Source organism: Mesoplodon bidens, assembly GCF_964165515.1.
Source record: "Mesoplodon bidens genome assembly, chromosome: 9".
Taxonomy (NCBI): domain Eukaryota; kingdom Metazoa; phylum Chordata; class Mammalia; order Artiodactyla; family Ziphiidae; genus Mesoplodon; species Mesoplodon bidens.
The window spans coordinates 4523008-4548723 of record NC_138166.1 but is presented as its reverse complement, the minus strand read 5'-3'; the positions used below and the strand labels follow the sequence as shown (position 1 = coordinate 4548723).

The following is a 25716-nucleotide window of genomic DNA, read 5'->3' as shown; positions in this document are numbered from 1 at the left end:
AAAAAGTTTCAGTGGTTAAATCTTAGCATTTAAATATTTAGATTACTCTTTGCTTACGTAAGAACAGGACTGTCATCATTAACATTCCTGCTGTTTAAAGTCATGGTGCCAATGCATAACTCCAGAGATAGGTTCTCTCTATTTCTCGCAGCAACCACTATCTGGAAATGATAAAATAAATAAGAGATGACAGAATATGTTTTTGGAGTGCTTAAAATATGCAATTTCCCTTTACAAAATGTTTTTTAAAAATAAAATTGAAAAGCACTTTAAAAATTGCAGCATAAGAATGTAGGTCTATTCCTAAAAAAATCTTAAGGTCATTTGTCAAAAAGAGTATCTTTTGTACCCTCATGTAGATTTCTGTGTTTAATGCTACCTACCAATTGTAATGGAACTGTGACAGTGTTTTTAAATACTGGTATTGGTATGCTACACATTTAAGGCAATAGAGTGAATGTGAATTTCTTGAAATAGGAAACTAAAAGGATAACTTAAGTTTCACTGTTTCGGGAAAAATATGTGAAGGTAAACAGCTATCTTATTTTTGGAAAAAAATTGAAAAATCATGAGTACTTTAGAAACATCAAAAAAGTTGTAAAATTTTCATATAAAAAGTTGATATTCCAATGTCAAAATAATCAAAAATGTTGTCAAATAGAGTAATAACTAAAAGCTTGATGAAGTCAAAGAATTATTTTAATTTTGTTTTATTAAATTTAATTATATAATTAATAAGTAGATTATGTACAAAAACAAAAAGCAAATCAAAGTGCTTTTAATTATATAACATTATATTGATACTTTATTGAGCCTTCTATTTCAGAAATATTTCAAATAAATTAGAAGAAACTGAAGATTACAAGGAATATTTAACAAAAATGTAGCTTGACCAAAAATATATTACCACTGAAGTAAATTATTATTCAAAAAAATGTATAAACTGCTTAAAAGACAAAGAAAAAGGGTGATTTAAAATGAAAAGTTTATTTTCAAATATGTCAATTTTCCTTTCTTTGACACTGGCTTAAAAAAATGGGGTTCCCTACGACAGCACAGCTGTTCTGAATTAGCTATTCACTCATTTGTTCATGCATCCTCAGTAGTATATCATTTAACTACCAAGCACTGATATTTAAAATAAGCAGCACACAGTTTCTGCATGTACAGAGATTACAGCAGAGCATGAAAGTATGAGGGAGGATAGTAACAGCTTTTTAGAAGAGATGACAAGCCAACAATGGCAAGGTAGCATAGTGGTGAAATACCCATACAAACTTAGGCTGCTTGAGGGAGGAACACTCTCAAACTGATTCTACGAGGCCACCATCACCCTGATACAAAAACCAGATGAAGATGTCACAAAAAAAGAAAACTACAGGCCAATATCACTGATGAACATAGATGCAAAAATCCTCAACAAAATACTAGCAAACAGAATCCAACAGCACATTAAAAGGATCATACACTATGATCAAGTGGGGTTTATCCCAGGAATGCAAGGATTCTTCAATATATGCAAATCAATCAATGTGATAAACCATAGTAACAAACTGAAGGATAAAAACCATATGATCATCTCAATAGATGCAGAAAAAGCTTTTGACAAAATTCACACTCATTTATGATAAAAAAAAAAAAACCTCCAGAATGTAGGCATAGAGGGAACTTACCTCAACACAATAAAGGTCATACATGACAAACCCACAGCCAACATTGTCCTCAATGGTGAAAACCTGAAACCATTTCCACTAAGATCAGGAACAAGACAAGGTTGCCCACTCTCACCACTATTATTCAACATAGTTTCGAAAGTTTTAGCCACAGCAATCAGAGAAGAAAAAGAAATTAAAGGAATCCAAATCGGAAAAGAAGAAGTAAAACTGTCACTGTTTGCAGATGACATGATACTATACATAGAGAATCCTAAAGATGCTACCAGAAAACTACTAGAGCTAATCAATGAATATGGTAAAGTAGCAGAATAAAAAAATAATGCACAGAAATCTCTTGCCTTCCTATACACTAATGATGAAAAATCTGAAAGAGAAATTAAGGAAACACTCCCGTTTACCATTGCAACAAAAAGAATAAAATACCTAGGAATAAACCTACCTAGGGAGACAAAAGACCTGTATGCAGAAAACTATAAGACACTGATGAAAGAAATTAAGGCTGATACCAACAGATAGAGAGATATACCATGTTCTTGGATTGGAAGAATCAACATTGTGAAAATGACTATACTACCCAAAGAAATCTACAGATTCAGTGCAATCCGTATCAAACTACCAATGCATTTTTCACAGAACTAGAACAAAAAAATTCACAAGTTGTATGGAAACAAAAAAGTCCCCAAATAGCCAAAGCAATCTTGAGAAAGAGAAACAGAGCTGGAAGAATCAGGCTCCCTGACTTCAGAATATACTACAAAGCTACAGTAATCAAGGCAGTATGGTACTGGCACAAAAACAGAAATATAGATCAATGGAACAGGATAGAAAGCCCAGAGATAAACCCCTATGGTCACCTTTTCTTTCATAAAGGAGGCAAAAGTATACAATGGAGAAAAGACAGTGTCTTCAATAAGTGGTGCTGGGAAAACTGGTCAGCTACATGTAAAAGAATCAAATTAGAACACTCCCTAACACCATACACAAAAATAAACTCAAAATGGGTTAAAGATCTAAATGTAAGGCCAGACACTATAAAACTCTTAGAGGAAAACATAGGCAGAAAACTCTATGACATGCATCACAGCAAGACCCTTTTTGACCCATCTCCTAGAGAAATGGAAATAAAAACAAAAATAAACAAATGGGACCTAATGAAACTTAAAAGCTTTTGCACAGCAAAGGAAACCATAAACAAGACAAAAGGACAACCTTTAGAATGGGAGAAAATATTTGCAAATGAAGCAACTGACAAAGGATTAATCTCCAAAATGTACAAGCAGCTCATGCAGCTCAATATCAAAAAAACAAATAACCCAATTCAAAAGTGGGCAGAACACCTAAATAGACATTTTTCCAAAGAAGATACACAGATTGCCAACAAACACATGAAAGGATGCTCAACGTAACTAATCATTAGAGAAATGCAAATCAAAACTACAATGAGGTATCACCTCACACCAGTCAGAATGGCCGTCATCAAAAAGTCTACAAGCAATAAGTTCTGGAGAGGGTGTGGAGAAAAGGGAACCCTCTTGCACTGTTGATGGGAATGTAAATTGATACAGTCACCATGGAGAACAGTATGGAGGTTCCTTAAAAAACTAAAAATAGAGCTACAGTATGACCCAGCAATCCCACTACAGGGCATATATCCTGAGAAAAGCATAATACAAAAAGAGCCATGTAACACAATGTTCATTGCAGCTCTATTTACAATAGCCAGGACATGGAAGCAACCTAATTGTCCATCGACAGATGAATGGATAAAGAAGATGTGGCCCATATATACAATGGAATATTGCTCATCCGTAAAAAAGAAACACAACTGAGTTATTTTCAGTGAGGTGGATAGACCTACAGTCTGTCATACAGAGTGAAGTAAGTCAGACAAAAACAAATACCATATGCTAACACATATATATGGAATCTTAAAAAAAAAATGGTTCTGAAGAACCTAGGAGCAGGACAGGAATAAAGATGCAGACATAGAGAATGGACTTGAGGACACTGGGAGGGGGAAGTGTAAGCTGGGACAAAGTGAGAGAGTGACATGGACATATATACACCACCAAATGGAAAATAGATAGTTGCTGGGAAGCAGCCACATAGCACAGGGAGATCAGCTCGGTGCTTTGTGGAAAGCACCTAGAGATGTGGAATACGGAGGGTGAGAGGGAGATGCAAGAGGGAAGAGATACGGGGATATATGTATATGTATAGCTGATTCAGTTTGTAATACAGCAGAAACTAACACACCACTGTAAAGCAATTATACTCCAGTGAAGATGTTCAAAAAAAATTTTTTTTTAAATAATAACGTTAGGCTGCTTGTGTTGGAATTATGATTCATCCATTTACCAGCTGGGTGATCTTGGGTAGGCCACTTATTTATTTGGACTTAGTGTCTTCATCTATAAAATGGAGGTTAAAATGGTATCTACCTCACAGGGCTTTCACAGGCATTAAGTAAGTTATTATGTGTAAAACACCTTACTGGTGCCTAATACATACTCAACATAATGTAACTGATTTGTTGCTTTAGGAAAAAAAATAGATGTGTGGCTTCTTGAAAATCTGAGTAAGAGTGCCAACACAGTACTTGGCAATTCAAAAATGATTTCAAACTAATGAATCTATTGTTTCTCATTGTTTTAAATCTTAACAAATACATGGACGCTTGAAATTAGTAGGGAGAATTCATGCTTTCATTCAAGAAATATTCTTGAGCACTGACTATATGATGAACTGTGCAGTACACCAGAGACAAGAAGCAAATTAGAAATAACCTTACCATGGAGGAAATCAGTGGAGAAGATTAATATGTAAACCAAAAGAGGATGAAAGTTTATCTAATGAGGTTTGTTTTTAGATCAAGTTGGTGGACAGAGTAAAATCGTTTGCCATAATCCTTCCAGAATACCACTGCCATTAACTTATAGGAGAAAAAGAGGGAGAGAGAGAGAGAGAGAAACTGATAAAAGTTAGGTTGTACTACACATTTTGTCCAAGAATAGCTGGGCCATGAAATTAACATATAAACTTTCCTGAAACCAGTGATGCCCTAGGAATGCCAAGAGGTATACCCCTTTGGAGGGACAATTGCTCAACACTGTTTAAATGTGTAAACATGCAGAAGCTCTTCTAATGATGAGCTCACATGTGGGAAGAAAAAATGAGTGAACAAACCACCTTGAGCTTAAGTCAACAAAGACAAGGGAACATTTAGGATTACAATCTCCAAATTAAATTAAAATATTAGCAAATTGAATATAGTAATCTATATTGAAACCTACCTTATATGGGGTAGGTTATATGCCAGAAAGACAAAGATGTTATAATAACATAAAATGTATTAAAATAACTGATACATATAATAAATTCACAAAAAGAAACCATATAATTTTCTAAGTAAATGGAGAAAAATATTATAAAATTCAACATCAAATATCCCTTAACAAATCAGGAATAAAAAAAAATAAAAAAACTTTTCTGAGCTTCCCTGCTGGTGCAATGGTTAAAAATCCTCCTGCCAATGCAGGGAACATGGGTTCGATCCCTGGTCCGGGAAGATCCCACATGCCACGGAGCAGCTAAGCCCGTGTTCCACAACTACTGAGCCTCCGCTCTAGAGACCACGTGCCACAGCTACTGAAGCCTGCACACCTAGAGCCCATGCTCTGCAACAAGAGAAGCCACCGCAATGAGAAGCCTGCGCACCGCACCACTCGCCACAACTAGAGAAAGCTCGCATGCAGCAACAAAGACCCAACACAGCCAAAAATAAAATAAATAAATTTATTTTTAAAAACCCAAAACTTTTCTTACTTAAAAAAGATGTCTACCATAGCCCTATAAGAAATACCATTGTCATTTGAAACATTAAACAATAACTTTTAAAATCAGGACAAAACAAGAATGCGTCCTATAACCACTTCTAGTAAACATTGTTCTGGACGTCCTCATCAAAAAAATAAGGCATACAACATGAATAAAAAGTTTTAAGAATTGAAGAGAAAAAAAACAACTGTCACTCTTGACAGTTATTTTAACTGTGAATGTTAACACAGTTAACATAAAAATGAAAGCTCATCTAGAAATTATTCAAATTAATATAAGGAGTTAGCAAAGTTGCTGTTTTAAATATCAAGGTATAAGAATCAAGTTTAACCTTGAACAATTAGAAAATGAATATACAGGGCTTCCCTGGTGGCGCAGTGGTTGAGAGTCCGCCTGCCGATGCAGGGAACATGGGTTCGTGCCACGGTCTGGGAAGATCCCACATGCCGCAGAGTGGCTGGGCCCGTGAGCCATGGCCGCTGAGCCTGCGCTCTGCAACGGGAGAGGCCACAGCAGTGAGAGGCCCGCGTACCGCATAAAAAAAAAAAGAAAATGAATATACAGCAGCAAAAGTCAAGTTGTCTAGGAATATCATACATATAATGTGTAAAATTACAAACTTCTGTGGAGAAAAATATGAAATATATGGAAGAATTAATGAAGTTCTGAATAAATTAATAAATCATCCTGTTTTACGGATGATAATGATGCTAATTCTCTTCAGTCTAATTTATAAATTCAGTGTAATTAAAATCAAAACGTGAATTGGGCTTCTTTCATAAAGTTAATTTTGAACATTATATGAAAGAGTAAAGAAACAAATAGAACTGAAGCACTTTGTTTAGGAGTGAATGGACAACAACAAAGTTGATACTATGAGAGATGATCGTACAATACCAAAGTGAAAATATTATAAACCATTAGCCAGTTGTCCTAGAGCACCAGTTGTTGCTTTTCATTTTTCCTCTAACTCTCACACAGTGAGAAAATCCTGGTCAAAATATTTGTAGCTTATAAAGGCTTTTTTTAGGTAAGGCGATGTTTTTAAAAAAACAATGTTTCCTGATAAGTCTACTACTGGAAGCATTGAGAAATGTTTAAGGACACTGGGAAACATTTGAAATTTAAGTGGTCCCATTTCCCAGAATGACTTTGTAAGAAAAGAGATTTGTTATGTTTTTCCATACCCTTATACCTCTCTGTTCTTTCCAAATATTTGCAAATCTGAAATTTGACCAGGACATTGGGGGAAAAAAACATTTAGGCCAGATCTCTACAGTCAAGTAAAGCCAAGGATAGAGGCAACACTCCAGATAATTTGTGACTGTAATAAAGGGCAATTTTATTTAATTACCCAGAATGTTACCTCAGTTTTATGCTTTTGAATATGGAGGCAATCCCTTCTCCAACATTTTTATGCTTTTGAATATGGAGATAATCCCTTCTCTAACTTTTATATGCACTTAAAGAAGCAAACACAAAAATTGAAATAATATTTTTTAAAAGTCTAATGGAAAGAGTAAAATGAATCAAATAAAACTCTAAATTTATTTTCTTAAAGTGAATTTTTGCTTGATCTATGTGAATATGAAAATGCAATTACATAAATTTGGTATTTTTATTTCAATTTAGGTAAGTTTTTAAAAGTTATTCTTATTGAAAATGTTGAAAATTATTCTTTCTGAAGGGTATTTAAAGGTATTTATTATTTAATGTTAAGTTTCATATTTATTCTTACCTTAGGATTTGTTTCATAATCCAAAAGAGGTCTCATGGTTTTAGAAATCACGCCATTATGTGAATCCAAAGCAAAGTAGGCAGTGGCATTAACTGAAGAGTTTAATATTAAGAACTTTTAAGAAAGCACACACAAAAATGGTTAATACATTATTGAAAAAGCATGGATTCTGAACTTACAGTTTTGATGCAGTTATTTGGCAAGACCTAAGTAAACCAAAATTAATTTTGTGAAGACAGTGCCCTTAAAAATAAAAGCTAAACTTTCTTTTCCAGACTTCAATAGTAATCTGAAAATTCATTTACATTTTTTTCCAAAGGTTTTTATATTTAAGTATTAGAGCATTTTTGGTAAATAACTATTATTGGTTTTATAATTAGTTTATTTTCTAGTGTTGCATTTACAGATTTTTCTAATATATAAAAAAGTCATTCCCTCTTGTATACTCAGGAGGCCCATACACTGAATTATTTGGAAAAAGCCATTAGATCTCATCTCTAAATTGATTTTCTGTATGGCACAATAAAATATTGCTTTAAACAAAGATTTTTTTAGGGACATCAGCATGTTCCTCTCCATTGTTATCACTGTGCTTATAACTGGGCTCAGTTTCAAGATGAATATTAAAGATTTTTAAAGGGATTTAGTAAAGACATCATATTTTGAAAAAATTTACATCCAGTTTCTGGTCCAAAGAGAAACAATAAAACCTGGGAGACATATCCAATGCCATTTCCAAAAAGGCATCACAGCCATTTTGATGGGTATACTAACTGATTTTTATTTGTCTATGAGTGAACAACCAAAGTTGGCTTATATTAGGCTAAAATCCATTAAGTGTTCTCTTGGAAAAATCTCATTTTCTTTGTTTCTCCCCTTATTATTATAGCTTTTTGTTAAAAAAAATTATCATTTTCCAAGTCTTTGTTTTGTTTTTCTTCCCCAGTGACTTTTACAATATAATTCAGATATTATAATATTTAGTTATGAATGTGTAATATTTAGTTATGTGTAAACACATGAAGTTGTAGTGTAGTACATAGTCACCCCATCCTCCTCCCACATGCATGTATCCTGGCCTACACCCACATATATATCTACACACCCTAAATGCACATAATCCCCATATCCTGACCCTGTCCTCCCACACACATTTACACACCCACATAAATGGAGCTTCTGAACCTAGTAAACAAGAAACTACACTTTTCCTGTGTCATCTTCTGTCCTCAGTCTAAAATTCACATGAGCAAGAAAATGAAATTGGGAGTACTGATCAATGCCTCACTGTAATCAGGTCACCAGAAAAATTATATACAGGCTAAATTTTCCAACAGTGCCCCCCCAAGCTTTCATTTCAACCTTATTCTCTAAATGATGTTTATAAGCCAGCTACCAGAGTAAGTATGAACAAATGGAAAAAGTTCAGTTTGCTCTAAAGAGAATTAGAGCAGAATATTCCATTGCACTGATATGACTTATAATACATTCTATAATCAAAAACTCAATTTTTTCTTACAAGTACAATTAGAATATAGTTCATATGTACACCATAAAAATTCCTGAGAAAATCTCGAGTGATTAATTATCTTGTATTTCTTCTTCTTTACTCCCTCTTAATCTGCAACTATTTTGTCATGTATTATTTATTAAATCACTATTAATTAATTATTGCTGAAACTAGAACGTATATGAAGATACAACATATCCTTTATTCAAATTATGTGTATAATAAAAAACAATTCCTGATCTGGGATGAATAAAAGGTAACAAACATTAAAGGATATTCTCTCAGCTGTATAAATGTCATCAGACAAATGGAAAAAAATGTAAGCTCTAGTTTTTCTAAATGCCTTTTAGAGCATTTTAGAAGGTCTGTTGCTTACACTTCCAAGTCATGTAATTTTTAGTCTGTTACTATATTCAAAGGTTTAAAGTCCTTCTCTTACTTCAGTAACTACCATAAGATATAAAGACAACATTAATTCAAAGCCTGATGAAATAATTTTTTGCTCATTGAAAATTTGAGCACTTTTTAAAAAATAAAAGTTGGAAAAAATTAATAGATAATAATACAATACTTACCTCAACTTCTTGTCCTGGATCTGGATCTCTTGCAAGAATCCTATATATAAAAGCAAATGCAGGAACCTTTTCAGGAATAGACACTGAAACACCTATACAATTATATAAACCATGAGCAATAATTTAAATTCAAACATTCTTTCAATACTTTTTGCTTCATATTGGCTCCATAAGTTGTTATACTGTAAGAATTTCTCCCTATAGCATTTTCTTAATGATATTTATTTTAGAGAAATTAAGACCACCAGTAATTTTTCCCACTAACATTCATTTTAAGAAAGCCAACATAAAAATATCAGTTTCATATTTCTACATTTAAATTTTGGGCTAGTGCGTGGAATAGGATATAATTGCTCAGTGTTTGGCACAAAGTCAATTAAGATATGCTTTCAACTTTGATTCCTTTGTTAGATAATTGAAGTCTTCATCTCTTTTCACAGTAATGTACAAAAAATAGAGCAAAAGCTGTGGAGTCAGGAATTGACTCCAGTTGAATTTCTAGTCCATCAATATTCTCATCTGTACAATAGGATAAGATATATTCTCAACCTTAGAGTAGTTCTGAGGATTAAATACAATATTATGCGTAATGCATCTCACAAGTGCTCAATAAATATTATTTACTTTCCTTTCTTCAACCACTGCTTCTTATCTTTATTTCAGTGTTACCAACTGTGATTCTGTCTCACCTAAAAACCGAATAACACAAATGCACACACATTAAACCGTAAGTATTTTCTTCACCTGTTGTACGATTCTACAAATGATACTCTTTTAAAATTATTCCTACTTTCTATGCACGTGAATATTGAATAACAAGTCTATAACCTAGACTAGGTAGTCCTGTAAAAGCCTCATACAGTTTGACTATTTCGAAGAATGTAATGGAACAATTGTTGTGTGAACAGGTCTTGCTTATTTTGAACCTTTGTTTCAAACTGAACATGTAAACAGATTGCCTAATTTAGTGGTCGCTCTAGTTAATTAAGGCCATTGGATAATTTAACATAGTAAGTGAATTTAATATGTATGTATCACATCAGCCACCTGAAAGTTGTGTCAGTACCCTGTCTTGGGGCTTCCCTGGTGGCGCAGTGGTTAAGAATCTGCCTGCTAATGCAGGGGACACGGGTTCGAGCCCTGGTCTGGGAGGATCCCACATGCCTCGGAGCAACTAGGCCCGTGAGCCACAACTAATGAGCCTGCGCATCTGGAGCCTGTGCTCCGCAACAAGAGAGGCCGCAGTAGTGAGAGGCCCGCGCACCACGATGAAGAGTGGCCCCCGCTTGCCACAACTAGAGAAAGCCCTCACACAGAAACGAAGACCCAACACAGCAAAAATAAATTAATTAATTAATACCCTGTCTTGAAAAACCTCACAGAGACCCACACAGAGTTACCCTATTTTAGATAGAAGGCAGTATTTTCTTTTCTGCTACTTCTCTGTCACAAAGACCATAAATCCACCTGATGGAAGAGAAGAGAATCTTGATCTTGATCCAGCCTAAGCAGCTTATGCTGGTTCAGCCAAGTCTGCAGTAGAAGTCAGGTCAGAATTACCTCCTTAGGATCCACGTGTATTTTTTAAAGCTTTCTATGATTTGGGGGAGACCAGAAAAGTAAATTACGAAGAACATCAGTTCAATCGTCTCAAAGTGATCCAAAAGATAAAGTTTTCATAAGCACCAGGCCTGTAAGGTGATTCATTGCCAAGCCTACTAGGAGGCTTTTCTTTCTTAAGTTTAGCATTTATGAACAAGTCCCTTTAACACAAATTCTTACTTCAGATAGATTTATCACATACTAGAATGTATGTTTTGGGTCAAAGTACAAAATCTCTTTGTGTGTATGCATGTGCACATGCATGTGTGTTTTGGAAATTTTCAGTTTCCAAAAGAGTGATATTTCTAAAAATGGGAGAAGTGATAATACTGGCTGTGCGAAATGAATAGAAAGCAAAAATGGACAGGAATCAAAAACAAAAACAAAAACAAGCTATTTAAATAAAATTTGTGGTGTTCCATTTGCCCTCAACTTTATTATCCTCTCATTGTCTCCCAGTTAACTGGGTAGTTTCTCCTAGTAGAAACAGCTAGAGAAAGAAAAGGAGTCAAAACAGAGAAGGCAGAAAGAGTAAAGAGGGTTTTACGGTGACAGATAAGTAAGCTAGTAAGGTTAGAGATAAGTGGAGGGAAAGAATGGAGAGACTAACTAGCAGAACAGCTATAATTGATGAGCTTGAGTTGACCAAGCCAAATTCAAACCAATCCTACTTGGATTTTCTGAGATACTACTATGTGCAAATTCTCAAATACATTTAAATGTTTAAAAGTTTTTATTCTCAGGAGATCTTTATGAAAAACACAAACACATATAAGGGTGAAGTCAGGGAACAGTATATGATGCTGTGATTTGTATGACACTAATAAGAACATACTTCATTATCTTGTGCATGAGGATATGCTGATTCTAATTAATATATTATGAATGTTTTTTAATGGGTGACATTTTAAAAATGAAATGCAATTGACAAAATTTTAACTTATAACAAACTTTTCAGGAACATCTATTTTACTGAAGGATACCTCCATATATTACTTTAAATATCTATTCTATTGCAATTTATATAATTGAAAGCCTGTTTTAAGCAAGTACTCTTTTGGAGCAAGAATATCAGATAAAATAGCTACAAACTATTAGGAGTAATGATGTTGATTTTTCAAGAAGTTAAAATTGTATAACTGTAGCTAGAGTTTTAATTTGAGAAACATTTTAAAAATTAACAGTAGAGAATGTTACAAAATAAATAATTTTTTGTAATTATACAAAAAATAAAGGTACCTATGGTCATATATATAAAATGGTATTTATAATTATGGGTTAATATACATAACATGTACACAACAAAATTAGGGAAACTTTACAGTTTGTATCACCTCATGGTTACTATTTTTTGAAAAGATAATTTTTAATTGCTAGGTAGCATTTCATCAAATGGATATACTATCTTTTAACCAATTTCCTATTATTAGGTATTTTTCTATTTCAAACATTATGTTACTATAAATTTTGCACATAAATCTTGATCGTATCTCTAATAATTCTGTAAAAATAAACTCTAAGGAACAAAAATATTGAAATGAAGATAATAATCATTTTAATACTCTTTATAAGCATTTACTAAAATAGTATTTTAGATTGTTATTTAAAATTTTGCTTTATGAAAGTGTTAATTTCTTTTTTATTGAAGTGTAGTTGATGTATAATATAAGTTACAGGTTTACAATAGAGTGATTCACAATTTGTGTGTGTGTGTGTATTACATTTTATAAATATATTTAAAATATTTGACCCTAGAGTAGAAATAAAATATGACATGAATAATAATTTATTTGTCCACTGTCATCCTCCTGAAATTTCTGCTCCTCAAATTTCTAGAGCCAATTGTCAAACCCTAAGCACTCCCAGCTTCCCCATTCCTGATTTTTTTACAAATTTGATAAGAGTCCCAAAGTTCTTCCATTCATTAGACTTTGAAGACATTGATTATGGGGATGACCTCAGTGTTTAACACTGAGAACATTCCTGCCATTCTGGGAAGAGGAGGTTTCTGAAGAACAGAGGAACACTCCGAGGCTTGTCCATTAGAATGGAGAGACAGGTGACACCAACTTGCAGAAGGTGCTTTATCTTCATTTTACAGACATACTACTTTATTCTTGTTTCCATTGTCAAAATTCAGTAGCATATAGCTGTTCAGAATTTCAGGTGAGAAACCTAAACGTTTCCAGGTCACGCAATCTCCCAAATTTTGTCATCTTAGATCCTTGTTTACTTTTTCCCATATCAAAGCAATTAAATTATCTGAAAACTATGCCTCAGTTACATGATTTAATTTCCCCATACTTCAAAAACAGTTCATATAGCCATTTTGCTCTTGCAAGAGTGTCCTAAATGGCTTCTCAATACTCAGTTTCTCTCCCTTTATGTGGCATCCAGACTGACTTTTTAGGTGGAACCGAAACTTATGATTTCTTTGCTTAAAACTTCTTAGTCATTTTCTATTCCTCCTGAGATAAAATTGAACTCTCTGCCAAAGTTCTAAGACCCTTCATTATTTAGCCTCTTCCATCCCTTTCCAGCTCCCTCATTGGTCCATGGGCCAGCACCATCAGCATCATCTGGGAACTTCTAAATGCAAATGTTCAGGCCCCACACCACACCTGCTGAATCAGACCACTGTGGCTGGAACCCAGGTATCTCTAGTTCAGCAAGGCCACCAGGTGATTCCACCACACAATAAACTTGAGTAGCCACGTGTCTAGAAATATTGGCTTTCTTGGAGTTCTTCAGACTAACCATGTTCTTTCCAGCCTCTAGACCATTGCATTTATTTCTTTTTGTCTAGAATTTTCTTCCTTTTTCCTACTCAACTTTTTACTTAAATATCAGCACTTAAAGTGCCTTCCCTGACCTCCCATCTAAATTCTCCTAATGTTCTCTCCATCAAATTAGTCCGTGTTCCCCTTTTGCTATTATTATTTTTTTCTAGGTACTAATATTATAATGAAAGTTTGTTGTATTTCTTATCACTTAAGTTCACCTTCATCATCAAAACTTTTCCTTGGGTTAGGTGGGTGGATATTCTTCTGGGGAGTAGAAAGGGAAAAAGGTGCTCTCCCCCACCAGCCACCCTCTCTTTTTTTTTTTCACAACTCACACACACACACACTGTATTTTATTTTTACAAGAGATAAATAAACTGACACCAAGCATTGTAAATGGTTGAACACAACAAAAGCAACAACGATTGCAATTACCAAACATGAAACACACTCATACTATGTCATAATATTGACATTCAGTCCAGTAATCCTCCACTGCAACAGCTCCTTTACTTTGCAGTGAAAATTGATTTGTATATTCTTTGCCTCTGAGTCCTTGTGGGATTTTTTTTTTATTCAAACAGAAAGTCACAAAAATTATAATCATCCTCATCAGTTCACTCAGTCCAATGAAATTAATTTTTTTCATCTTGATCTTTTATTAGCACTTTTATGAATTCATCAGTTTTCCAATAGAGTTCTGAAAATGCTTATTCATTCAGTTCAGCAGTATAGTCAGTTACCAGAAACCTGCACTTGTCAGAGTCTTTTCCATGAATTCCTTGAAGATGAAACACTTTTATAGGAACATTTTTGCAAAAGCTTCAGAGTACACCCAGAACTGTCTGTAAATGACAAAAGACTTAAAAATAAAGATGGTTAAAGATTTGATGAATGTTCATAATAATGCAATTGGTAAGGAAATTGAGTTATTTCTGAGATATACATTTTAAAGTAATAACAAGAATTATGACTTATAACATTATACCAGAACATATAAGATTTTTAGAAATATCATGTAATGTCTGAAACATTTATATTATCATATTTCCATACAAATAACCCAAAGAAAGTTTAGTATTAGTTGTTTTTTTGTTTGTTTGTTTTTTTATACACAGGTTCTTATTAGTCATCAATTTTGTACACATCAGTGTATACATGTCAATCCCAATCGCCCAATTCATCACACCACCATCCCCACCCCACCGACGTTTTCCCCGCTTGGTGTCCATACATTTGTTCTCTACATATGTGTCTCAACTTCTGCCCTGCAAACAGGTTCATCTGTACCATATTTCTAGGTTCCACATACATGCGTTAATATACAATATTTGTTTTTCTCTTTCTGACTTACTTCACTCTGTATGACAGTCTCTAGATCCATTCACGTCTCAATAAATGACTGAATTTTGTTCCTTTTTATGGCTGAGTAATACTCCATTGTATATATGTACCACATCTTCTTTATCCATTCATCTGTCGATGGGCATTTAGGTTGCTTCCATGACCTGGCTATTGTAAATAGTGCTGCAATGAACATTGGGGTGCATGTGTCTTTTTGAATTATGGTTTTCTCTGGGTATATGCCCAATAGTGGGATTGCTGGATCATATGGTAATGCTACTTTTAGTTTTTTAAGGAACCTCCATACTGTTCTCCATAGTGGCTCTGTCAATTTATGTTCCCACCAACAGTGCAAGAGCATTCCCTTTTTTCCACACCCTCTCCAGCATTTGTTGTTTGTAGATTTTCTGGTGATGCCCATTCTAACTGGTGTGAGGTGATACCTCATTGTAGTTTTGATTTGCATTTCTCTGATAATTAGTGATATTGAGCAGCTTTTCATGTGCTTCTTGGCCATCTGTATGTCTTCCTTGGAGAAATGTCTACTTAACTCTTCTGCCCATTTTTGGATTGGGTTGTTTGTTTTTTTAATATTGAGCTTCATGAGATGTTTATATATTTTGGAGATTAATCCTTTGTTGATTCATTAGCAAATATTTTCTCAAATTCTTAGGGTTGCCTTTTCATCTTGTTTATGGTTTTTCCTTTGCTGTGCAAAAGCTTTGAAGTTTCATTAGGTCCCATTTGTTTATTTTTGTTTTTATTTCCATTACTCTAGGAGTTGGATCAAAACAAATCTTGCTGTGATTTATGTCAAAGAGCATTCTTCCTATGTTTTCCTCTAAGCGTTTTGTAGTGTCCGGTTTTACATTTAGGTCTTGAATCCATTTTGAGTTTATTTTTGTGTATGGTGTTAGGGAGTGTTCTAATTTCATTCTTTTACATGTAGCTGTCCAGCTTTCCCAGTACCACTTATTGAAGAGACTGTCTTTTCTCCATTGTATATCTTTGCCTCCTTTGTCATAGATTTGTTGACCACAGGTGCGTGGGTTTATCTTTGGGCTTTCTATCTTGTTCCATTGATCTATGTTTCTGTTTTTGTGCCAGTACCATATTGTCTTGATTACTGTAGCTTTGTAGTATAGTCTGAGGTCACAGAGTCTGATTCCTCCAGCTCCGTCTTTTGCCTCAAGACTGCTTTGGTTTTCAGGGTCTTTTGTGTCTCCATACAAATTTTGAGATGATTTGTACTAGTTCTGTAAAAAATGCCATTGGTAATTTGACAGGGATTGCATTGAATCTGTAGATTGCTTTCGGTAGTATAGTCATTTTCACAATATTGATTCTTCCAATCGAAGAACATGGTATATCTCTCCATCTGTTGGTATCATCTTTAATTTCTTTCATCAGTGTCTTATAGTTTTCTGCATACAGGTCTTTTGTTTCCCTAGGTAGGTTTATTCCTAGGTGTTTTATTCTTTTTCTTGCAGTGGTAAATGGGAGGGTTTCCATAATTTCTCTTTCAGATTTTTCATCATTAGTGTGTAGGAATGCAAGGGATTTCTGTGCATTAATTTTGGATCCTGCAACTTTACCAAATTCATTGATTAGCTCTCATAGCTTTCTGATGGCATCTTTAGGATTCTCTATGTATAGTATCATGTCATCTGCAAACAGTGACAGTTTTACTTCTTCTTTTCCAATTTGGATTCCTTTTATTACTTTTTCTTCTCTGATTGCCGTGGCTAGGACTTCCAAAACTATGTTGAATAACAGTGGTGAGAGTGGACATCCTTGTCTCATTCCTGATCTTAGAGGAAATGCTTTCAGTTTTTCACCATTGAGAATGATGTTTGCTGTGGGTTTGTCACATATGGCCTTTCTTATGTTGAGGTAGGTTCCCTCTATGCCCACTTTCTGGAGAGTTTTTATCATAAATGGGTGTTGAATTTTGTCAAAAGCTTTTTTCTGAATCTATTGAGATGATCATATGGTTTTTATTCTTCGATTTGTTAACATGGTGTATCACATTGATTGATTTGCATATATTGAAGAATCCTTGCATCCCTGGGATAAATCCCACTTGATCATGGTGTATGATCCTTTTAATGTGTTGTTGGATTCTGTTTGCTGGTATTTTGTTGAGGACTTTTGCATCTGTATTCATCAGTGATATTGGTCTGTAATTTTCTTTTTTTGTAGTATCTTTGTCTGGTTTTGGTATCAGCGTGATGGTGGCACCACAGAACGCTTTTGGGAGTTTTCCTTCCTCTGCTTTTTTTTTGGAAGAGTCTGAGAAGGATGGGTGTTAGCTCTTCTCTAAATGTTTCATAGAATTCACCTGTCAAGCCATCTGGTCCTGGACTTTTGTTTGTTGGAGGATTTTTAATCACAGTTTCAATTTCATTACTTGTGATTGGTCTGTTCATATTTTCTGTTTCTTCCTGGTTCAGTCTCAGAAGGTTATACCTTTCTAAGAATTTGTCCATTTCTTCCAGATTGTCCATTTTATTGGCATAGAGTTGCTTATAGTAGTCTTTTAGGATGCTTTGTATTCTGCAGTGTCTGTTGTAACTTCTCCTTTTTCGTTTCTAATTTTATTGATTTGAGTTCTCTCCCTCCTTTTCTTGATGAGTCTGGCTAATGGTTTATCAATTTTGTTTATCTTCTCAAAGAACTAGCTTTTAGTTTTATTGATCTTTGCTATTGTTATCTTTGTTTCTATTTCATTTAGTTCTGCTCTGATCTTTATGATTTCTTTCCTTCTAACTTTGTGTTTTGCTTGTTCTTTCTCTCGTTTCTTTAGATGTAAGTTTCGATTGTTTACTTGAGATTTTTCTTTAATTGATAGGTATTTTTGATAGGTAGGTCTGTATGTATTTTTATTTCCTCTTTGATTTCTTCAGTAACGTATTGTTTAGCCTCCATGTGTTTGTCTTTGTGGTTTTTTTTCCCCAGTAATTTATTTCTAATCTCATAGCGTTGTGGTCAGAAAAGATACTTGATATGATTTCAGTTTTCTTAAATTTACTGAGGCTTGATTTGTGACTGAAGATGTGATCTGTCCTGGAGAATGTTCCGTGCTCACTTGAGAAGAAAGTGTAATCTGCTGTTTTCAGATGGAATGTCCTATAAATATCAATTAAATCTATGTGGTCTATTGTGTCTTTTAAAGCTTCTGTTTCCTTATTTATTTTCATTTTGGATGACCTGTCCATTGGTGTAAGTGAGGTGTTAAAGTCCCCCACTATTATTGTGTTACTGTCAATTTTCTCTTTTATAGCTGTTAGCAGTTGCCTTATGTATTGATGTGCTCCTCTGCTGGGTGCATATATATTTATAATTGTTATATCTTCTTCTTGGATTGATCCCCTGATCATTGTATAGTGTCCATCCTTGTCTATTGTAACATTATTTATTTTAAAGTCTATTTTACCTGAAATGAGTATAGTTACTCCAGCTTTCTTTTGATTTCCATTTGCATGGAATATCTTTTTCCATCCCCTCACTTTCAGTCTGTATGTGTCCCTAGGTCTGAAATGGGTCTCTTATAGACAGCATATATATGGATCTTGTTTTTGTATCCATTCAGCAAGCCTGTGTCTTTTGGTTGGAGCATTTAATCCATTCACGTTTAAGGTAATTATCGATATGTATGTTCCTATGACCATTTTCTTAATTGTTTTCAGTTTGTTTATGTAGATCCTTTTCTTCTCTTGTGTTTCCCACTTAGAGAAGTTCCTTTAGCGTTCTAAAGTTCTTTTCCTTAAACCAGTTCCTTTAGAGCTGGTTTGGTGGTGCTGAATTCTCTTAGCCTTTGCTTGTCTGTAAAGCTTTTGATTTCTCCATTGAATCTGAATGAGATCCTTGCCAGGTAGAGTAATCTTGGTTGTAGGTTCTTCCCTTTCATCACTTTAAGTATATTGTGCCACTCCCTTCTGGCTTGTAGAGTTTCTGCTGAGAAATCAGCTGTTAACCTTGTGGGAGTTCCCTTTTATATTATTTATCATTTTTCCCTTGCTGTTTTCAATAATTTTTCTTTGTCTTTAATTTTTGCCAATTTGATTACTATGTGTCTCGGTGTGTTTCTCCTTGGGTTTATCCTGTATGGGACTCGCTGTGCTTCCTGGGCTTGGGTTGCTATTTCCTTTCCCATGTTAGGGAAGTTTTTTACTATAATCTCTTCAAATATTTCCTCTGGTCCTTTCTCTCTCTCTTCTCCTTCTGAGACCCCTATAATGCGAATGTTGGTGTGTTAAATGTTGCCCCAGAGGTCTCTTAGGCTGTCTTCATTTCTTTTAATTCTTTTTTCTTTATTCTGTTCTGCAGCAGTGAATTCCACCAGTCTGTCTTCCAGATCACTTCTCCGTTCTTCTGCCTCAGTTATTCTGCTATTGGTTCCTTCTAGTGTATTTTTCATTTCAGTTATTGAATTGTTCATCTCTGTTTGCTTGTTCTTTAATTCTTCTAGGTCTTTGTTAAACATTTCTTGCATCTTCTCGATCTTTGCCTCCATTGTTTTTCCAAGGTCCTGGATCATCTTCACTATCATTATTCTGAATTTTTTTCCTGGACGGTTGCCTATCTCCACTTCATTTAGTTGTTTTTCTGGGCGTTTATCTTGTTCCTTCATCTGGTACATAGCCCTCTGTCTTTTCATCTTGTCTGTCTTTTTGTGAATGTGGTTTTTGTTCCACAGGCTGCAGGATTGTAGTTCTTCTTGCTTCTGCTGTCTGGCCTCTGGTGGATGAGGCTATCTATGAGGCTTGATGGGAGGAACTGGTGGTGGGTAGAGCTGACTGTTTCTCTGGTGGGCAGCGCTCAGTAAACTTTAATCCACTTGACTGTTGATGGGTGGGGCTGTGTTCCCTCCCTGTTGGTTGTTTGGCCTGAGGCGACCCAACAGTGGAACCTACCTGGGCTCTTTGGTTGAGCTAATGACAGACTCTGGGAGGGCTCACACCAAGGAGTACTTCACAGATCTTCTGCTGTCAGTGTCCTTGTCCCCCCAGTGAGCCACAGCCACCCCCCGCCTCTGCAGGAGACCCTCCAACACTAGCAGGTAGGTCTGTTTCAGTCTCCCCTGGGGTCACTGCTCCTTCCCCTGGGTCCCAGTGTGCACACTACTTTGTGTGTGCCCTCCAAGAGTGGATTCTCTGTTTCCCCCCAGTCATGTTGAAGTCCTGCAATCAATTCCCACTAGGCTTCAAAGTCTGAATCTCTAGAAATTTCTCCTCCCATTGCCTGACCCCCAGGTTGGGAAGCGTGACATGGGGCTTAGAACGTTCACTCCAGTGGGTGGACTTCTCTGGTGTAAGTGTTCTCCAGTCTGTGAGTCACCCACCCAGCAGTTATTGGATTTGATTTTACTGTGATTGCGCCCCTCCTGCCGTCTCATTGTGGCTTCTCCTTTGTCTTTGGATGTGGGGTATCTTTTTTGGTGAGTTCCAGTGTCTTCCTGTCAATGATTGTCCAGCATCTAGTTGTGATTCTGGTGTTCTCGCAGGAGGGAGTGAGAGCACGTCCTTCTACTGCGCCATCTTGATTCCTCTCTGATTCACAATTTTTAAAGGTTATAATCCTTTTATAGTTATTATAAAATATTTGCTATATTCTCCATGTTGTATAATATATCCTTGTAGCTTCTTTTATACCTACTTGTTTGTGCTTCTAAGTCCCTTACCCCTACATTGCCTCCCTCCCACCTTCCCTCTCCCCACTGCTAACCACTAGTTTGTTCTCTAGGTCTGTGAGTCTGCTTCTTTTTTGTTATATTCACTAGTTTGTTGTATTTTTTCAGTTCTACATATAAGTGATATTATACAGTATTTATCTTTTTCTATCTCACTTATTTCACCTAGCATAATGTCCTCCAAGTCCATCTGTATTGCTGCAAATGGCAAAATTCCATTCTTTTTTATGGCTGAGTAGTATTCCATTGTAAGTGTTAATTTCTGTATACCTTAGCCAGCACTGACTTTTTCCTGTTATTTTTAAGTCTTGGTCAATTTAGAAGATAAAAATTGTATTTTATTGTTTAGGTTTTCACACATATGACAACTTGTTAAACAACCTGTTAATTCATATGTTATGGATAAACAGAATAATTTTGTAACTATTCCTATACCCAATCTTCCACACAAAGAAATAATTATTTGAAAGTTATTTTAATTCATACCAACTCTATATTTTTTCTTTGTAGGAGTATATCTCTCACTTTATTGAGTTCTTTTACTTACTCCTCTTTTATTAAAACTAAAAAAAAAAAACTTTAGTTATTATTAAAAATTTTATTTTAAAATATTCTTACTCTTTCATTTCATGAATGTTATCAATAAAATAGACTTGTAATTTACCTGCTCCTATTGAAAAACTCGAATCACAGACAATAAGATTGTCTACATCCTCCACAAAAACTGTAAACATATAGGTACTGGTATTATTCCCATTATCTATGGCCTCAATTTCCAAAGAATAGGTTTTAGGATTATTTGGGTTGTCAAGATTCAAAGGCTGAAGAAGAGTGATTATGCCAGTATCTAATGAAAATAAATAAATAAAAATTACCAAACTCAAATAATTAAGCATATATTAATTTATTCATATTGATGGTAATTTAATTCATTTAATAGTATACACTTTTAATGGATAAGGAAAGTGATGTTTAGCAGCTCTACAATCATTGAAAATATTTTTTTTAAATGCCCACTTGCTTTATACTTATCTTTAAAATATAATTTAATATTATAAATGGTTTCATCATATTTTCCTCCAAATCTCTAAATTGTAATTTATGGATTTACCAGGCATAGGTAGCATCTCGACTTTAAAAGTACCAGAACACAGTATTTGATTTTAATTACCATAATAGATTATTAGTGTTTTTGAGCCTGAAAAAACTAGCCAAACTATGTTAAAATCCTAATCATGTATTGTTTCTGCCATCCAACTTAACTAATTCTTCTTTTAAATATTTTTTATTGTAGTATAGTTGATTTACAATGTTGTATTAGTTTCAGGTGTACAACAAAGTGAATCTGTTATACATATACATATATCCACTCTTTTTTGGATTATTTTGCCATATAGGCCATTATAGAGTATTGAGTAGTGTTCCCTGTCCTTATTAGTTATGTTTTATATGTAGTAGTGTGTATATGTCAATCCCAGTCTCCCAATTTATCCCTCCCACCCTTACCCCCGGTAATAATGTTTGTTTCTACATTTATAACTCTGTTGTACCCTTTTTTTAGATTCCACATATAAGAGATATATTTTATAGAAAGATGAAAAATGCGCTCAAGGGTCAAACTTAGGAAAATTTGTGAAGACAGAAATGACTGTTCATCCCTGTTGCCTCCAAGGGAGAATCTTGGTTGACTGGGAGAGTTGAAAGTTAGCAGCAGACATTTCATTTCTTAACTATGTTTTTGCTGGTCTGCTATCTCATCATTGGCGTAAAGTAGCAGCTGGCTCTGCAGCTGCTCTATCCACCTCTGGATCCTCTTTCAGCTTCTCTGACTCCTAGAACAGGTGTGTGTGCTCAGCCTTATAATTAAAGGCCCCAGCTTCTGCGTGATACCCTCACTACCAAGGTCAGCGGCAATAAGAACAGACATGGGTTTTAGTGCATTCTCATAGAGTCCAGAGCCTGCTTGTGTGTCTGGTCTACCCTTGATCTCTCCCACTTTATATTCATCTTCCCTCCTGACCTCTGGGCTTGTGGACCTCAAGCTCTGGCATTAGACACAGAGACAGCAGCCTTACAGGGTCTGCTTAAGAAGGTCTCATAGTTGTGTTGCTGGTGGGGTTTTTTTTTCCTCTGGTTGAATGCTGGACAGTTAAATCAAGTACTGTGACAAGCCATAGGAAATATTTCAGAGTAGTAATTCTGTACACATAGGTAGGAATATATCCATAATCAAGTATCCAAAATATAATTATTAAGGAAATGTTCCGATTTTCACAAATGAAATTAAGGAGTTAGATATGACTTATCTGTCCTGTAGTTTACAAGGATTTCACAGAAGCATTGTACTGATTGCCTCTGAAAGCCAATAGCCAGTTATAAAAATAAGTACTGTGACAGACGTTATTTCACAAGAAGTTCATTTTCACAAGTAGGAAAATAACAACTGTCAAATGCCACACATTTTTTGGTGTTCCCTTCTCCATATTTAATCTAATTTTGAAAGGGTAGCTTTACTAGCTCGAAGTCCAAAGGAAATGCCGAGATTAGATAGTGAATGCTTAAATGAAGACAGCTAGAACTATGTATTTAAAACTTACAAGGTCCCAAAGCAAACTTTTCCTGCTGTGATCTAAAGGTATAAGTGATGCCGCCATCTTAATCTCGATCTGTTGGTTTTACCCTTGCTATAATTTCTCCAACAGGTTTTTCTTCAGTTACATTAATAGAATTCAGAGGAAAAGGTCTAAAGAAAAAAAATATGTTGATGAAAAAATGTTGCAAATGCAGATTTGTATGCACATACCTGCTCAGTTCTGATTACTTGCAAAGAATCTTTTGGATTTGTGATAATATTACCTTCATCTTGTCAAGAATTTAAGAGTTCCAAAAGTATTCAAATGTTGAGAAAATCCATTTCTGGCACAAAGTTACACAACTTTTTTGCATAAGCATTAATTTTTAATCATTTAGTCTCTGGCATCATGCCAGATATGAAAGATAGCATGACATCAAAGAGATGAAAACTGGAAAACAGATTGAAATAGTGCACCTCTATTATTCCAAATACCAAATGTATGGAATAGTTGGCAATTGAACATAAGGGATTAAATATATTCATTTTCATTTTGTTATCTGGTATGATGAAATGCTGTCCAAAGTCATAACTTTGGACAAGTTTGGACAAGCAAGTTATCAGGACATTTATTTTAAATTTATTGTTCATCTCTTTAAAGTATATTTCAAGTCCCTGATCAATTTCCAGAACAATTCTGAAACTTAAATTTCTTTCTTATTCAACCTTCCATTCAAGCATCAGACATTTATCAGTAACCTACAGTATGTTGTTCCAGTTTATATGCATAAGAATAAGCTGGCTTCTGCTCTTTAGATCTCACTGCAAGAGGGGAACACAGATATAAATAACTAGTGCTGTGTGATAGATACCATAACTTTGCTACACATTTTAAAGGGAAGGAGAGGCTAAATCTGGGCTTGAGAGTGAGGTTCAAGGAATTTAAAGGAAAAGGGAGGTGAATGGGTGAGGCCATTCCTCTGAGCAACCTTCTTGACCACCAGTCTAATGTGGTTTCTCCTTTACAGTGTGGTTTCTCCTTTATACCATAATATAATATAACTCACAGTATTTACATTCTGGACCACTTTGAATCATTTCCTTTTCTGTTTCATTAATTGTAATTTAACATACTATGTCTCTTAAGAAATGAAAACAATATTTTGGGGCCATACCAATATTTTAGTAATTTTGGTATTGCTTATATTACCTAGCATTGAATTCTACTAAATAAGTAAAGGCAATAAGTTTATGCTTATAATAGGCATGCAGGTGACAAAAAATTACTTTAAGAAGTTGGCAGCACCTCTACCACAAAATGTAGTAGGACAGGTAGAGTAACTATCCCCAGAAATAAGAGAAAAACTAAGCTCCATATTTGCTTCTCTGGTTCAGATAATATAAAAATGAATTTGGGGATTCAAACAATGTTACTCTCCTTAGTTATCTGTAGAGATATAACTTAGGGGTGGAAGGAAAATAATTTGAATACTACCATTTTTCTTTTTCTCTTCATCAATCTAAGTAGTATTTAATTTTTCTTAGATTGTAGTAATGTATTTGACTACTACATTTTGAAGTATAGAAAAACATCTAACAGACATTCGTAATCTGAAAATGTTTTTGAATGCTACAATTATATCTCAGAGTATGGAAGTAAAGTAATTTAAATTAAACATCTCAAACTACATTTAAAGGTCTACTTTTCTCATTGTTTAAAATTAATATATTTATTTAAAAGCAACACAACAACTTTACAAAACCTTTGGGGAAGAAAACAAAAAGACACACAAAAATCTTTTCACCATATCATATTACGATGTTGGTCACTTCTATATTTGTTTACCAATATTTTCTGTCATATATTTTACTTTCTATCAGCATATGTATCACTTATGTGTATAGTAATATATTTTAATATAACAATAAAATATTTTTATGTAGCTATATAATCTTTATTATTTTTATTTACAATATGTGTGAAAAGTTTAGTTAGCCATTCTCTATGGTTACACTTTAAAATAAATTGCTTACTCAGATTGAGGCTTCTCATCATTTATGTTTCTAATCATGATAATTAGTGTCCCTTGACAGAATAGACCTGTTGTATCTGTTGCTCTCAGTGTAAGCTGGAAACCCGGAAAAGAGTTTTTTAAAAAAAACTTTACAGTATACTATTTAGTAAATCATGTGTATCTTTATAATATGTCTCCTGTTAGGTTTTTTTGTTGTTGTAGTGTTCTCCAATTAAATATAGTGTTTTATTTGTCTTCTAGGCAACTAAAAGAAATATAAGTGCTTTCTTAGTTAACTAGATTAGTTATATATTTCAAAATAGCTTCATGTCATTTGCCATTAAATCTCAAAGGTCTGTGTAGCTTGGCTGC

At 34.5% G+C, this 25716-nt stretch overlaps 1 protein-coding gene across 1 annotated transcript in view; it reads right to left on the bottom strand.

Moving 5' to 3' along the window:
• LOC308622791 (cadherin-related family member 3-like) overlaps positions 1-25716 on the bottom strand; it is a gene marked incomplete at both ends in the record, with an annotated part of 129446 nt that overhangs the window by 45352 nt on the left and 58378 nt on the right. Inside the window, 6 exon segments of the mRNA XM_081244414.1 lie at positions 58-161; positions 7252-7365; positions 9337-9428; positions 21422-21604; positions 23415-23500; positions 25364-25458. Coding sequence (XP_081100540.1) covers positions 58-161; positions 7252-7365; positions 9337-9428; positions 21422-21604; positions 23415-23500; positions 25364-25458 — 674 coding nt within the window.